This window comes from Emydura macquarii, unplaced genomic scaffold (assembly GCF_026122565.2).
Source record: "Emydura macquarii macquarii isolate MOO-44397 ecotype Brisbane River unplaced genomic scaffold, CSIRO-AGI_Emac_v2 contig_2924, whole genome shotgun sequence".
Lineage (NCBI taxonomy): Eukaryota > Metazoa > Chordata > Testudines > Chelidae > Emydura > Emydura macquarii.
In genome coordinates, this window is record NW_027133061.1 from 5,551,162 (window position 1) to 5,568,775 (window position 17,614).

At 46.0% G+C, this 17,614-nt stretch overlaps 1 protein-coding gene across 8 annotated transcripts in view; it reads right to left on the minus strand.

Annotated features, from left to right (window-relative positions):
• The window catches only part of DCAF8 (DDB1 and CUL4 associated factor 8), a 43,890-nt gene that overhangs the window by 21,427 nt on the left and 4,849 nt on the right, over positions 1-17,614 (minus strand). For 3 of the 8 annotated variants that reach the window (XM_067569656.1, XM_067569655.1, XM_067569654.1), the window contains 3 exons: positions 3,962-4,037; positions 1,699-2,360; positions 249-389 (listed from right to left, as the gene is read on the minus strand). In XM_067569656.1, coding sequence (XP_067425757.1) covers positions 249-389; positions 1,699-2,360; positions 3,962-4,010 — 852 coding nt within the window. In that variant the 5' untranslated portion in view covers positions 4,011-4,037. Of the gene's footprint in view, positions 1-248; positions 390-1,698; positions 2,361-3,066; positions 3,229-3,961; positions 4,038-9,554; positions 9,641-17,614 lie in introns of those variants that run through there. The other 5 variants (XM_067569658.1, XM_067569659.1, XM_067569657.1 and 2 more) reach the window with 4 other exon arrangements.

Consider the following 17,614-nt stretch of genomic DNA (forward strand, 5'->3'; position numbering starts at 1 on the left):
TTCAGAGGAAACCTGCATAGTGAGGGAGGAGTGGCAGGCACAGACCTTTCACATCATGCTTTCAATGACATGTATGTTTATATACACTGAAAACAGGAGGGGATAGAGAAGCATACTGGACAGTTCCATGGTCACTCAGGTATATGCGATTCCTTTTGCCACCTATCATACAGGGCAGCCTGGCCGCTATGGGCCCTATCCGTCCCTACGCCCTGGCCCCAGACAGAAACAGCAGCTAGTTCGCTCACCTTATGCGAGGCTCCCTTATGCTGTGCCACGCGCTTGGTGTTTTTGCAGCACTGGGTGGCAGAGAGCTCAGCAACTCGGACCTGGCCATCCCGAGCACACATGGCTAAAGTTGAGTCGCCGCTGTTGGGGAGGAACTTAGCCTGGAGGAGAGCAAAAGGAGATGCTGTGTTCCACCGGGTCTGGGAACAGCTGCCCTCCCACAACCACTGGGCCTGGAATCCTTCTAAGGGGAACCCCTGCCCACCCCAAACACAGCAGCAAGAGCAGTGGACTGAGCATACAGGCAAAAACCAGTCTCCAGTTGTAGTACCAACTCCAATAGCTACTCACTGCAGGCCACTAACTCTCTGCGCCTCGGTTTCTCCATGCGTAAGATAGGGTAGTGAATAGTAAGACTGCCTTTCTGCACAGCGAGGAAGGCTGCGAGGGCTGTCAGAGTCGGCACAGTACTTTGAACAGGGTGTGAACAATTCTACCAGCAATTCGATCCTAGCCAGAGAGATGCCTGGCACAGGGCAGTGGCAATGCAAAACCCAGCATTTACCCCATCTCAAGCAGCCGGGGGTGTGGAGGTACTGGGATGCGCACAGGTTTGCCCCAGACTCTTGTTTTTCATATTAGCCTCTGGCAAGCAGGTGAGACAAAACGTGAAATCCCTCCCCGGAGTTCTCTGCTCTCCCTGCCACACCAGAGCCTCCTGTGAGGGTGGTGTCTGCTCACCCAGGGCCCTTCCCAGCCTCTCTTTTGCACCCTCCACCAACAGCTCCTGCCTCCACTGCTAATCCCCTAAGGGAGCAGTAGACCTGACAGCCAGAGTGTCTGCTGCCCAGGGGATTCTGAAGGGCAGCAGCAAGAACCAGCAGACTCCGGTCAGTTTCCACTCTGACAGTCTGGGGTAGCTCTGAGCAGACCCAACTGAGGTGCCAGCAGCAGACTCGGGAAGGCAATGTATTGGTCTGCCTTTGGGAGATTCTTCACAGCCATACAGGCTGGAGACTTTTTTTTTTTTAAAATATGAAAGCTCAGTTCTCCGGAAGGGGATGGCACTGGCTCTCCCACCAGGGAAGGCTTCTGACTTGCTAGTGGCTTTGAAAAAAATGCAACATATCTACCACAGCCTTCAGCAGCTACACACTTTGCCAACTGGAGCAAAAGGGCTCACAACACAGCAGGGAAGTTTGCATTAGCCCCAGTTAACATCTGGGGAAGCTGAGGTACAGCAATTTACAAAGTCTTCCAGCAAGTCAATGGCAGATGTGGAATAGGACCATGGAGGCCTGGCATGGAGACACCTGCTCACACAGCACGCAAGTTCAGTTACTTTTGCCCTTTTACAAACAAAGCAGAATAGCTCAGAAAATTGCTAAGAGTGGAGTTGAGTGGGAGATACATCTACCAGTCCTGTCAGCCAGCCCCACCCCCTACACACTCACTCCCACCCCCTCTCACCTGGAAGACGTTGCTTTTGTGGCCGCTCTCAAACTCCAGCACCGGTTGCCTCCTGACCCAGTCCCAAACCACCACCTTAAGGTCATCGCTGCCGCTGGCCAGCCACGTGCCGCGCTGGTTAAAGTGCAAGGTATTGACGCAGCCGCCATGCCCCTCCAAGCCATGCTGGAGGTGGAAGCGTTGCACAAAGACCCTGGCCCCGCAGGCCTCGTAGACAAAGCGGGAGCTGGAGCCCAGCTCTCTCTCCCGGAGGGCATGCATGGCCTGCCAGCGGGGCCGAGGAAGAGCAGTCGTCTCCGAGGACACCCAGTCCTCCAGCGCCCGCTCATCATCCGAGGAGTCTTGATCATGGCTGGCACGTTTGCGCTGGGCGCGTCGCCGGGACCGCTGCTCCTCCTCCTCCTCGTCTGAGTGTGACCGGTCATGGGCCCGGTTCTCCTCGTTGATCGAGTAGTGGCCTGTGTCATCCATGCTGTCCGAGTCCTTTTCCTCTCCCGAGCTCTCCGTGTCCGTGTCCCGGCCCTCTGTGCTGGTGCGGTTGGGCCCAACATCATCCCCAGTGAGGCTCAGGCTGAGGTCAGAGGCCTCCACTTCAATGCCTGAGGAGGTCTCTCGCCCCTCCTCTGCTCCAGACATTTCTTCTGGGCTACTGGATAAGCTCCCTGTGTAGTAGAGATAACGTGGTTGATTCTAGGGTAAGTAACGTCACATCTCCATAGCACCAAAAGATTCCCAAGTACCCACAAAGCATGGCTGAAATGTAGCCACTTCCAGGGTGAGGCCAGCACAACCGAAGGGGCAGGAAATTCCAGCCAAATCCCTACTCTTACAAAGGGCTGTGGGATCACACACGCAGAGGGACCAAGACATGGGGTTAAGGTCTGGTCAACAGACCCAGAACTCCATCTAGCTACCCCGAAAGGCTGAACTTGCAAATCTATGGTTCCATTCTACGAAATCTCTGCATTTCAAACCTGATGCTTAGATCACTGGGACGTCCCCTCTGAGTAACACTAGCTCAGGAACAAGCCTCTGGGCAATCGTTTCACTCTCATGTGTTACATTTTTAACTGCAGCTTCATTCAGGGATCACAATGTGCCTCCCGTTATTTTCTTCCCTTCCCCATTCAAGGCTTGCTTTCATTTTCTCTCCCCATGGAGCATACAATTAACCCTCTTCCTTCCCCTTGCTCTAGGATTTATTAACAGGATCACAGACTGCTTTAAACAAGCTCACAAGTCTGAAGCCTCCGTTCATTTAGCAACAAAAAATCTGTCCCTCATTGCGATACCTTGCACAAGGGGGTTTTAACAAAGCTCTATTCCCACAGACAGAAGAGCAGGGTCTAGGCAGGTGTATGACGTTACCTGGGATTTGAATCAACAGCTAGCTTTGCCATGCTGAAGGGGGTTCTCTACTGTATTAGGCAACAATCCTGCTTACACAGACATACTCCTCCTCGTCTTCATTACAAAGGGCTATCTGAAGGCTAGTTCTGCTTTTTAAGGGTTTCTCTGCCGATCCTCCACCTGAAGATGATCCATCCATCATCCGATTCAAGGGATTTGGAAGGAGGAGACAACAGCAGAGGAGACCATTAGGAACATGGAGCCTAATCCTGGGTCTCCTGAGCTCAACAGAAGCTGTGTCACTGACTTCAATGGAACCAGGATGTAGTCCAGAGATCCTATTCTAATGCAACTTTGTTAATGAAGGGAGGGAGATGGGGGAGAAAACAATGATACAGGGACAAAATGAGGGTTTCGCCATATTGCAGGATGCTTAGATAGGACATTTGATCCCCCCATATCACTTTAAATGGCTTATGTATAGCTAAGTGAACAATTCACAGTGTAAGTGATTTCTTTGGCAAACGTAGCCTCTTTTGCTGCCCATAAACAGACTACGATTTCTGGGGATGGTCACTAACCAAAGCTATTCAATAAATATTTTGTGCAAACAAACCCCTGCCTATGGAGTGCTGACGAATACTCGAATCATATGATAGAACACTTCCGTCAGGAATCTGTTTGGTCACAGTGTTCATCTCGTTTAATAAAATGCATTTTGGTGCCACATCCAAGATTTGCTCAGTACAAAAATGGACACTGGAAGCTCTTTGTCTGGGTAAGTGCTCACAACTGGCAAATCTAGAGCATTGTGAGCATGCTCAGAGAAATCACCAAGTGATCCCAAAGCGCCAGTCTTGAGCAAAGACTAAAGACCAGACAACTCAAAGGGGGCCTTCACCCCTACCCTTACCATTGGCTATATCTGTTTTTCCATCGGTGCTACTCCCCTTATCCGACATCTTGTTCTCTTGTGGGTTCACCCTGAACTTGAGAGATTAAAAAATGAGAGTTGGCAAACTGCAAAATGAGAGATCCACTTTGAGACTGCTTCATAAAAGGTTATGGTTTTCTAATAAAGATAGTCTGGTAAGAGTACATCTCCTAGGAGCAAACTGCAATGCCTTGACCCAATGTACCGAGAAACAATACCCACTTCTCAAACAGGGAAGAATTACTTAAATGAAACCGGACCATTTCCCACAGGACATGTACTATCCAATGCAATATAAAAAGGCTAAAATCCTAACATTTTCTCTAAAGCTCTTAGTGTTAGATTAGCAGAGATCAAGATACCAGATGTGTTAGTTTCAGTAGTAAGGGGGAAGAGGTGGGTATGCCTCCAATTCCATAGCGATGGAAGGTAGTTGTGCATTATTAAAAACTGCAACACTGTATGGCAGTTTGCTGTCTACAGAGGACATTTAAGAAACTAATGCATCACTCAAGGTGAAATTTGGCCAGGACATTGGGGCCTCATCCAGACTCTCTGATAGTCCTACCACAACCTGTTAATAGCCACAAGTGGCCAGAAGCTCAGATTTCTCTCTCATCGGACACATGGTATATGGAGCATCACAGAGCCCCTTTACACCATGTAGGGGTATTGGTTCAGAATACCAACATTTACTATTAGATGACCAAAAAAATTCCTTGGGTGTCTCCCTCCCAAATACTGATCCTGCTTAGTGCACTAGATCAGTGGAAAAGACATCACAGTACACAGTTATGGCTACCACCACTGCAGTCCAAAACAAACCTAAGTACAACTTTCCCAAGGGTCTTGTTCTCAGCGGGTAATTCTTTCCCTCTGTCCCCGCCTAGCCATTTCCACACCTGTATAGTTCTCCAACTGCATTCTTGCCATGCCAGATTAGCTTTCTTACATTAAGATTGCCTTGAGCCAACAAGAGAAGTGAAGGGCCCGTGACCCAATGCATCTGCTTCATTTCTTAAAGCCTTCCATCATATTTCCCGACATGAACCCTCCCCAGTCTCTCTGCCTGGGTCCTCTGACTCCCCTTCCATTCATACCCTGTCATGAAGCAACTCTTCATCCTCAGCTATGCTCAAAGGTATGATGAGTTATTGGCATTAGCTCTGCAATAACTGCTGCACCAAGAGACAGCTGCATAAAACCCATCCATAATTGAAGAGCCCAGTTTCACATGCCCATACCACAAAATTAAGCATGTCAGATCTGAAATGTAACTGAGGAAGAGTAGCTTAAAGTTGCAGGAAATGCTGACGACAAAGAACTTCACGGCATCCATGGATCAGAGAGTCAAAAGCTACTTATGAAGCTTTTTAACCTCAAATCAGAGATTTCTAAGCACCTTCCTACACACAAGGTCCTTCCAAACCTCAAACGCACTTCCCTGAGCATGCGGTACGTAGTGGAGGGACAGGGCATTCCCACTGGAAGCCTCACTGCTCTGGAATTTATTTCCCTCACTGATTTGGAGTCCAAGTCTTGACCTTCAGGGCTCATTTATTCTCTCATGCTTTTCCCAGAGCACAGGTTAACTCCAGTTGTGAGGTTGGACGCTCCCTCATTCACTGCTATTGTTCAGTTAATTGAGTAGTGTTTTAATTTTACATGAGCACATGATAAAGCCAAAAGAGAACTAGTGCTCCCGTGTTTCCAGCTCTTGTCCATTCCAGGGGCGTTGTTGAATAGATCTTTAATTACCCGACAGTGACATCACGTGGGATCTTATGCTAGCTAAGGCTGCTTTTAATTTCCTTAATGCCATCTTAAACCCATGCATCGTGGCATCTCCAGGATCCCTTCAAAAACCCAAGTAGGAAAGTTACCAGGGTAGTAGCTATGCTCTCCTGTCAGGTATTCTACAGGGTTCTTCCCCCCTTCCTGAATTCAATATTCCAGGCCCCTAGCCCCAACCAAGTGTTTTACTGTGAATTCCATGAGGGAAAAGTGATTTTGATCATTCGTTTAAAATACATAGATATTGTCTAGCACCCAGAGCTCTTCCCATGGCAGAGAAATTTCAGTTTGCAAACTATAGAGGCAGAGCAGCTATTCAATATTGATCTTTCCATCGAGCTGCCATGAGTAAAAGTTGCTTTTAGGCATTCATTTCAAAGCGGACTCTCAAATTGGTCTATGCCACAGGGATATGCCCCCTCCTACTGGATTTTTTTAAAATCCACATGGATTCTCTTACTTTCCATAATATTTAGAAAAGGCAACATTCTCTGCACTGTCGGCCACTTCCAGGGCTGTTAATGGAGCCTGTAATTAACACAGCTCTGTGCACTTCACTACTTTGTCCATCAGCATCAATAATGCCTACATACAGCACTGCAAAAAACATGGCATATGTTCCCCCTTCGGCAATGGTCTCACAATGCTGTGGGAATCACATCAGTTAACCCCTGCTGCCTTCACAGCAGAAGCTCAGATATAGTTCAATTGTGCATCCTGCATAAACAGCGGCACTATTTGTTCAGTTTGTCAGCAAAATTATAAGTCCCCCCCACAAAAAATATCTAGTTTACACATTCCAATCGAAGTCAGAAGTGACAATTGTTATTGCCAAGGTAAATAAAAATATCTTGATTTTTATCCACATGTTGCTAGTCCTTTACTTCCTTCCCATTTTACAGTCTTAAACTGTTAGTGTGGATGTTTCATGCTTTTTTCTTTAGTTTCTTGTTCTTAGAATAATGTCAGATTTTACACAGATTCTGACATGTAGTATTACACTTACAACACTTATAGGGGAAAAGAAAACAAGTCCAGGGCCTCAACATCCTTGCTGTGAGACCAAGATAAAATTCAAAACACAAAATTAACCAATTCTATATTTACAGCTAACATCATTTTCCGATATGTTGAACATCTACATGTCAAGAAAGCTGAAATGTTTTGGCCAGGCTATGTTCCTCCATCAGGCCTTGCAGTTTGAAATCAATCAGACTTATGCTTCTGAGTCACTTAGGTAATTAGGAAAATTCCATTTTTAGACGATGGAATGCTCCCATTTTTGAAAATTTTGGTCTGAGAGAATTTTTTTTCTATAATAATTTTGTTGAAGTTCAAATAGATTTTTCATTATGAACAGTGTGGCAATTTTGGTTTGAAGTGACAGATATGCCATTTAAGAGAAGATTAATAAAAATACAGTTTTAGCCCCTTGATGCTGCAAACACTTACGCACATACTTAATTTCCAGCATATGGATTAACATCAGTGGAACAATTCGTAAGAATAAAGTTTAGAAGCTACGTAAGCAATTGCAGGATCAGGATCTTAGTTTTCAGTATGTTTCTTTTGCCTATATACACATGTAAAATTCAACTAACATACCTTAATAGGAATGGCATTTTTTAAAGCATTTGTAACTTGGTTCATTATAAATTTTAATCTAAAATTGCAATAGCACACATTGTCAGATTAATTTGCAAAAATCTCAACCTGATTTAAATCAATGAGAGTTAGAAAAAAAATTGATGTAAATCATGGATTTAAATGGCCTTGATTTAAATTGCTCCATCCTGGTTATTGGCACCTGCTGGCAGCTCTGTGGTCCACATAAAGCTAGTGGATCTTGATCCAGATCTTGGAGACAAAGGGGATCTGGCACACTATCAGTTTTCTGTTGGCCTGTTTTGTAGTCTCAGTAGAAAAGGCAAAGATTAGATGGATTACGGAGACCAAACTCCCATCCCATCCAACCTATGTCCAAGAGGTCACACCGCTAGATCAGTGCTTAGACACACTGATAGGGTGGAGTTAGGGCAGCCTGCACTGGAATAAACGTAGAACATCAGTTTCCATAAATTATCTTTCACCACCATGAATTTCACTAGAAACCTCTAGGACTTTCAGATTATTTCTTAGATCAATGCAAACCAAACTGTACCAAATTCTGGGACTAATCTATGTGACAGCATCTGCTAGATGTCATCAATACACATATACCACGGTAAATTCTTCCCCGATTTATACCCCTTGCAGCTTACTGAAGTCAACGAAGTTTTAGGAAGTGCCAGAAAGGGACAGAATTCGGCTCAGTGGATTTTTATGGCAAAGTAAAGTATTATTCAGATGACCATCACTGAGATTAAATCACAAGGGCAATATTTCAAATAGCTGTTAATGAAAGAAAGATTCTGATAATTAAAAATAGAGAATGCTCTGCTTCTCCCACATGCTTCTAGATATTTCAAAGAGTAATCAATTTAGAAGTCACTTCTGTCTACGCATTTGCCATCACTTTGGCATAAATTCTGAATGGTGCTTATTGATTTTGGGTAGCCCAATTTGAGGACTCCAGATTTTTAGAAGTGGGTGCTCAGCACTTTCTGAAAATCAGGCCCTTTTAAAAGTCTCAATTAGGACATCCAAAATCATTAGTCACTTTCAAAAGTTTAGGCTGTTCTTTCTAGTCCATTTTCCTTGTTTGCATGGGTTGCTTCCACACAGGACAGGAACAAGAAAAGCACACTTAAAAAAAACAGGACAGCGACTGGTAGGGCAGGTGTATGACAACTCCTTTGTATCTGACCAGGTTTCAAGATGGTGGTGTCCCTCTTATTGTAATGTTCTGGATACGTGGTATGTACAAGGATTACATTAAATCACCAAAACCACCTTAGTTGTAAGGTTGGGTTTTTTTTGAAGGGGGGGACGGAGGGGAGGGGTGTTTGAGTGGGACTATACGAGGATACTGTTAATTATATTCCTCCAGCAATCAGCAGATTGGAAAGCCAGGTAACAGCTTATCTTCAACGCCACTTGGCGAATACTCCTATGGAACCTAGCAGTTCAAGTTACTTTGCCTTCAGTGGATGTATGAATCTGCAGGGTTAGGAGAGACGCAGAACGACATTGAAACACGTAGGTATAGGTATGGGTTCTGCTGCTATGGAGCTAGCGTTCAAATGGCTCTCTCCCCGAACTACCTATTGAAATCAGTCATTAACACCATTTCACAGCAACCCTTTCATCAGGACAGAACAAGAACCCCACTTCAAGCGGCAAGGCAGTCATTACTGGTAATTAATCTGACTCCCTCTCAGCCAGCCCCCCCCAGAGGATTATAATGAGTTCGGAGACATTCTTTATTTCTTTTAATAATTTTTCATTTTATTTTTCAGGAATTTCATGTCATTTTGTTTTATCCACGCTGGGAAGGGGAAGACCGGGATGGGGAGGGGTAAGAGAACCAAGCCTATCCTGCAATCACCTTGCAGTGACTGCTCCTTCCGTGGGGCTGAGCCCGGCTCCCCACTTCAGTCATTGCAACCTGGCACACAGGGTCACAGCAGCGCTCGGTTTTTGGCGAGACGATGGAGGGGCAGCTAGGCCAAATTTGGCCAGTGCTGCAACCCAGGTCTCAGTGCTCACTGCGGCGAGCCGGGCCCAGCCCCATGGGACAAGAACCACAAGAGCTATACGTTGTTTTTCATTTTATTTCGTATCTGCTCTAATTATAAACCTGGCTAAGAAATAAGGAAGCAAATTGAAAACACTCAGCTGCCTAGCAAGGAACTTCTGATGAGGAAAGATTGTTCCCTCTCGCCTCTCCATCTCCCGCTTCCTCTGGCAGTATTAACTCGGCCACTGTGAAGATGAAAACAGATTGTACCCGTTAGCCATCTCTTTTACATTTAGGTAGTTGAAGGAGTTCAAAGCGAGGGCTATATAAACTAATTTGTATTTAAAGCAGGCTGGATTTTCTCCTGCTAGAGACACTCTGTGGGAGCCTGCCTAAAATTGGCTATTAGCTATCTGATTCATACACAGTTTAATTTGACAACGAGATTACAATGTACTAGACTAGGAACTCCTTGGGGCAGGACTGAGTGTACAGAGCTGAATACACCACTCAATAATAATAATGGAGATTAAATAGCAGCACTCAATGAAGATCAAGTAGAAAAGCAAACAAGGACTTTTGTAGAAGAGGGCCTATCTTGCAATCTTCAAGAGAAGCAACTAAAGATCTTTGGCCAGTTCTACTGAATCCCTTCACCTCTATCCTCTTCTGGGCCGACTGATCCCTGGGCACCTGGCATGAACCCCAGCTGCCCAAGTTAAGCTTCTCCTCCTCTGTGCTTATGTACAAGATGTGAGCTGTTTAAAGCATGGGGTATCCCATGGAGGCTTGAAGCAGGACAATCCCAGTGGAGGGCACTTGATATCGGTCTACCTTCCCCATGGGTAGGACAAAACCAAGGCATGACATGGCAAAAGGGTGAGGAGAGGTCTTTTGTTTATAGGGTGAAGGTAGGTTTGGTGTGCGATTTTTCCTCTCATGTTGGGAAGGATGGACATCTTGTTCACATCTACATAGTAGGCACAGCTTATAAACAAAAGATGCAAATCAAAGTCTTCTTCGGTCTACAAGGGACTTTACTTCAAGTTATTCCAGAAAGTAGCTCATTTACAGGGACACTTATGGTGAAACCCGCAGAATACCACTTATTAGCAACAGTGAGCTGTTACTCTTCATGTTAAATGAAGAGTTTTTGTCTTTTATGGGCAGATAGCCATCGCAATGGAAAGATTTAGTGAGGGCAGCTACTTTACTTACTTCTCTGTAGTAACCAACTGTGTGGAATGAAGGTTTGCTCTACAGACATTTGAGATGGACATTTTATCCACAACGGAGCTACACAGGTCATCCCAAACGAGTGTCAGATCTCAGATCCATTCCATCATGTATTCTATTTAAACCACACATTTCATAGGAAGTTTTTTACTAGCACTCATTTTCACATCCCTCTGTAAAGCCAGATAGATGCCTTTGGACCATGAGTTCAGCTTCACAGTCATTAGTAGGAGAAAAGAGCAATCTGGTTTTAATAGCCTCTAAAAGAGCTTCTCATTACACAGTATAATGATGTCCAGTCCAACCTGAAAAGGGCATAAACCAATGCCCTATACCACTTGAAGGAAAGGGAAGTGACCATTAATAGACATAACTGTTCATGATATATAGGACCAGAGATTGAACACTGCCCATCAACGGCTTGGGTCAGTGGAGATGGGCAAACAGGCAGGTGAAATGGTTGAAGAGGCATGGTCAATACAGTTTATCACATGGTTTTTGCCACCACAGGTGGTATAAGTGCTTTTATGCCCTAGTACCTGGTATGATCTCTACTGTCACACTTCCAGGTGATCTAATACAAGTTTTACTCAAAGCTCTAACAGTGTTAGTTGCACCGGGTTTTGTACAGCCCCTTCCACTCACGGCCCTCAAAGTGATTTACAAAAGGCAGTTGTCACTCACACCTGAGCTCTGGTATGCCCACCCACGGAGAGAGAAGTGAGGGACTCAAACAAATTGACAGAGCTAGACGGGTACCCAGAAGTCACCTACTACAGGACAGACCCAACAAAGAAAACAACAGAACACCACTGGCCATCACCTACAGGCCCCAGCTAAAATCTCTCCAACACATCATTAAGGATCTACAACCTATCCTAGCAGATGATCCCTCACTCGCTCAAGCAGAGGGAGGCAGACCTATCCTTGCTTACAGACAACCCCCCAACCTGAAGCAAATACTCACCAGCAGCCATACAACAAGAACACTAACCCAGGAACCCGTCCCTGCAACAAACCCCGTTGCCATCTCTGCCCGCACATCCACTCTAGTGACACCATCACAGGTCCTAACCACACCAGCCACACCATAAGGAGCTCATTCACCTGCACATCTACTAATATAATATATGCCATCATGTGCCAGCAATGCCCCTCTGCCACGTACATTGGCCAAACCGGACGGTCACTACGCAAAAGAATAAATGGACACAAATCAGACATAAAAAATGGTAACATCCATAAACCAGTCGGAGAACACTTCAATCTCCCAGGACACTCTGTAGCTGACTTGAAAGTTGCCATATTTCTACAAAAAAACTTCAAAAACAGACTTCAGCGACAAACTGCAGAGCTGGAACTCATCTGCAAACTTGACACAATCAAACTGGGTCTGAATAGAGACTTGGAATGGTTCTCTCATCACAAGAAGTAATTGTCCCTGTTCACACATTCTCACCTTCTCATCAAGGGATGTGAATAGGCCTCATCTACTCTAACTGAATGGACTTTGCTAACACCTACCCTCCCCCCATTGCTGTTCCTTACCCTTGGATGTATATATATACCCCCTATCTGATTTCTGTTTCTTGCATCTGACGAAGTGGGTTGCAGCTCACAAAAGCTTACGCCTGCAGAAATTAAATTTGTTGGTCTTTAAAGTGCTACAGGGCTCTCGTGGGTTTTTTTTTTTTAAAAGTGACCAGATAGCAGAGCTGGGAATAAAACCAAGGAGTCGTCCTTGCAACTACTAGAGAACAATCCCTCCCCTCACGTATGCAAGCTTGTGGCTCAGGCAAGTCTGTCCTGAGGCAATGGGCAGGGGATCTGCCATGGTGCTGCCTCTCCCTAGTTTCATGGGGGGCTGCAGGTTGACATAAGACCACATTTTGGAACTGTACTTCTTAACGTTGGCCATTACAATCGCAAGCTCACAGCACCAGCCCTGCCTGCACTCTCCAACCCTGCTCTTCCTCAGTTCACAGGACTCATGGTTTCTTCTGGGGTCTCCTACCCCAATTGCCCCTGGCTGGAGGCACAACCCTCTCTGTTACCCCATGGAGCTGTTACTCCCACCTTCTCCAATCAACTGTCACAGTCCAACCACAGCAGAACCTTTGGACTTCGACACTCCATCCGGTTCCCAAAGGGCCCAGTACTTCTGTTCTAACCAGTCTGCTCTCAGAAACAAATCCCCTGGGGGTGCGGAAAGGTGCAGCATCCTAGCCCCTTTTCCCAGGAAAGGGAAACAATCTGATGGCTCTGAAGTTTAGCTCTGCAGACACACAACCAAGGTAACAAGTCCTGGCCATGCTCCAGTGAAGACAGGGAGATAGAGGAGGAAAGCAGCTCATGTCAAAGGTGACTCCCAAGATTCCTGGCCTAGTGAAGTAAAGTCAGAGCCAGAGTTAGTGAGAGCACGGGTAGAGTCAGAGGATGGAACCGAAGGAAAGCTGTAGCCTCTCAGGGGTTCAGAAGGAAAGAGTTTGGGCATAAATGAGCAGAAGAAAGCAGATGAAAGGAACAGAGTTGGGGGTAAATACACAGGAGAGATGGCTACGGCTGAATGCAGCAATGAGATGGCCCAGAGAGAAGACAACCAAAGACTAAGGCCAGGTCTACACTAAAGACCTATACCAGTATAACTACATCGCTCAGGAGTGTGCAAATCCACACCCCAAGCGAGAGTTATGCAGATCTAAACCCCCTCTGCCCGCCATTTAGACAGCATTCTATTGCCAGGAGAGCTTCTCCCATCAACACAGCTACCCCTCTCGGAGAGGTGGATTAACTACGCCCATGTTAAAAAGCTCTCCCGTTGGCATAAGAGCGTCTTCACTTAAGCGCTACAGCAGTGCAGCTGTGCCAATGCAGTTTTAAGTGTAGACCTGCCCTAATCCTCATGAGTTCTCACAAAGAGGGCAAGAAGTTGTAAACTCTCCACACACAAAAGAGGAGCAGCACAGAGTCAAAACAAGCTGGGAGGGAGGTGGGTATTTTAACCCAGTATTTCCTCATTAGTCCTATTTAATAGCCTCTTTCATCCAGGGTGTGTTTTCTAACTCCAGATAGCTAACATTTGTAAAGGCTAGGCTGGACACACCCCAGCTATCAGGGTTTGTAGTTTGCCCACAAGGATCATCTCAGGGCAGTGGTTTTCACCTTTTTTCATCTGCGGACCCCTACAAATTTTCAAATGGAGATGCAGATCCCTTGGGAAATCTTAGGCATTGTCTGTGAGACCCCCAGGTTGAAAACCACTGATCTATGCTAACAGCCACCCTTCGTGGACCACTTAGACACAGCCTGCAGACTCCCAGGGATCCACAAACCACAGGTTGAGAACGACTGGCTGAGGTAAACAAACGTTATCCTGGAACAAACGTTTGGGAGTGTCCAGTTTAGCCTTCACAAATGTGTTAACTGCCAATTAACTCGGGAGAGTTAATTAGAGGTGAACTCCAGAGAAAACAAGCCTTAGGGAAGAAAGAAATTAGAGGTATCACTTTCCTACCTAATGGAATGCAGCCACCTCTGGGGTAAAACAGCTGCTATGTTCAACAGTCTACAGCAACACTGCATAACAGTTTGAGGGAAGAAGGCAGCCATATTCACTTGAAACTTCAGGGAGAATACAAATAGTGGAGCTGGCTTAAATGCCACATTGGGATTAGAAAGATTTAGGTGAGGAAACTGGCCATGCGTCTGAGATAATAGCCTGACTATGAACAAAAGCATCATGGGATCTTTGTTATCCACCAACTCAGGTTTCTCTGGAATGATGGCAACAGGTCCTTACACTCCTGAGTGCTCACTCCGCCAATGGCAAAAAGCCAGGACTACAGTATTGGTCTAAGGAACTCTTTGGTCTTCAGCTTTTAGAGCAGGGGTGTCCAATCTTTTCGTGTGAGGAGCCACGCTGCAATTTCTCTCTCACTCAAGGGGCTGGCTAGATAAGGCATAGAAACGTATCTTACTATTAATCAAAACAACAAAAAACGTGCATTTTTCTGAACAAGTTTCAAATGAAAAGACTACTTTATTAGCTTACTTTCTCGTCACAATATTGACTACTGATATAGTGAGATATCTGGCATTGCTTTTGCTTGACAAGTAGTCGATGTCTGCCCGCACACTTGATGTAGCAATGCAGAGTATTCCGGAGAGATGTCCTTCTGTCAGGAGTGATCTTGATTTTGTTTTAGGGCTGGAGGGGAGGAGCTGCTCCTCCGCTCAACTGGCTGAGGAGTGGGGGGGCTGCTGCTGTGCCCGGCCGGCTTCAGGGGGGCTGTCCTCCACTTAGCCAGGTTGGGGGGATGCTGCTGCGCCCGGCAGGTATGGGGCTGGAGGGGAGGGGCTGCTCCTCTGCCCTGGTGGGCCAGACAGCAGCCTTTGGTGAGCCGGACTCTGGTGGGTTGGACAACCCAGTTTTAGAGAGTGGAGGGAACCAAAAAGTTAGGCTACTCAAAACTTCGTATTCTAAACATCTGGAGGAGATAATCACACTAATTTTCAAATATGCCCAAGGGCTGGAGTCCCCACTGCCCTCATCAGACACTTGAAGATGTCCCTCCATACCAGTCCACAAAGCCTTCTAAATCCCTGCAACATAGCACAATCCTTCCAGTGAGTATCAACTGGACACTAGGAAACCCACCAATGCAACTCCTGAAATCAGCTTGCCATGCAGGAGCACAAGCAGAGCAAGCAGGGACCCCAAATCTCTTTCTCTATTAGTGGAAACAGAAAGGAAAGCAACCCAAGGTCTGATTCCACACACCCACTTCTACCAGCTTGGGATCCCACAACTTACACGGCTAGACCAGAAATGAGACGGGGGAATTGGCATTAAGGCAAAGCACCGGCTCACTCCTGGACCTGCCAAGGGCTAAACATGCTCTCTGTAGCTTTGCTGAGTATTTGCATTGCAGTAGCGCCCAGAGCATCAAATCCGAGTTGGTATCCTACAAACACACAGAAAGATGCAACTCCTGTTCACAAGAGCTTACACTCCTGGTCCCTGTGTAATAGGATCCTCTATTAAACCTGAACCACTGAGATTTTAATTATAGAAGATAGCATCTCTTCAACTCAGTATGAAGAGGGTGTCTCCACAGCAGGCCATGGCTCTGATATCCCAGATATTGCAACACACTGGATTCCACTACCAGGCAGCAATGCCAGGGCACAACCCAGCACAATACCTAGATCGCTATTTTCAACGCCAGCAAACCTCACAATGCAAGGAGGCCAAGGGTCAAACCACCATGTGCTGGAAGTTGTTACCGCAACACTCCTTGTTCCCCTAAACACCAACAGCTTTAGGACAGCCTCTGGCCAGGTGAGCCCCATGCAGATTTCTGATGCTGAAGGAACAGTAAGTACACAGGCAGGCAACAATGCACGGGATGTGGCAGCACATGGGGAGCTCTTTTAGACACTCCACTCCCTCAGTGAAATAATATTCGCCCTCTAACGCCTTCCACCCAAGGATGTCTACAAGGGGGAGTGAATATAGCCCCCCAACTTACCCCATGCAGACGGAATACTGCTATGCCCACCAAATGAGGGGTTTCCATGTTAACGGATGCTAATAAATGGATAGTGGAGAGGAAAGTTAGTCTTATGGTTACGGCATCAGAATGGGAGTTGAGCAATGGATTCTATTCCCAGCTCTGTTGCAATCACCTCCCCACTCTGTGCCTTGATTTCCCCAGGTGTCAAACAGGGATGATGCCTATTTCACATAGATGAGCTGAGCATAAGCACTTCGAGATCACGTCTCTGAAACATGATGGTTGGGATTTAAGCAGTGTGGGGGCGTAAGCCAAAAGCTCCATTAACTAGAATGGAAATTGCGTGGCAAAATCCCCAATACTGCTATGAACAACATCTCCCGAATAGTTTTAAAATTTATAAGACAACAGGATGCCAGGCACTTAGAGCTGGGAATCTGTCTTCTGGGAAGAGCGGACAATAAAAAGATATTGGTTTTTGGTGTATGTTCTGTTGTTTTATAGCAGACACACTTGCACTCTTCTGAAGTCTACAATCCAGTCGTGTTCATCAATAGATAGCCAATTAGCCTCTGCCCCCACCTTGCAAATGACAATCGATTGTCAAGCACTCAATTACACTTCATTTGTACACAACACAAAGCCCAATAACATGATTAAAATACTGCAGACGGGCCCATTTTAAGGGTGCAGAATTGATATTTATAGCGCCTTAGTTACGGAACAATCCATTATTATAATGGAGATGTAGCGATAAACACACTAATGAACACACAGTATAGCATCCACATTTGGACAACGCAGCACAGGCACAATGGGTATGCAGATGGGGCAGCAATGTGAATAATGTCAGGCATTTCAGGAGTCTACTAAAAAGTTCCTACCTTTAGGGTCATGGTGATTTCAGTCTGCTTTACCAGACACTGAAAGCCCCACAGGTCTTTGTACATAGATCCCTGCTATGAACACAACCCTGCATACACTGGATCTCTTGTATTCTTGCACCACCTTGTTCACTTGAGGCTCCAATATTTAAGCAGGATTTTCTCCTAAGTACTGGAGTATGGCAACTTGACTAACACATTGACTCCATGACAAGAAAGTTCTCCTTTAAGCATGAGGGAGGCTGTCAGGTGGGTTAGGCCCAAAATGTAACTTGATGAAAATTTTACACAGATCGATAACCCTTTCATCCCAACATGCCATTTTAGGAGTGTGTCAAAAAGGACAGGACTCCGACTCACAGCACATACCTGCAGATAGCCCTGCCTCCAACCTTCCAAACGACATGATCTACTGTTTGAGCACTCCGTTACATTTCAGATGTGTGCAACATGCAAAGCCCAATAACGTGATGAAAAACACAGGGCCGAAAAAACCCTGGCCAGCTCACTGCTTCTCTGCCATAGTTGCTCCCTCCACCACTGCTCCTTTCTAGGGCATAGCTCCTAAGACAGTCAGCACAGC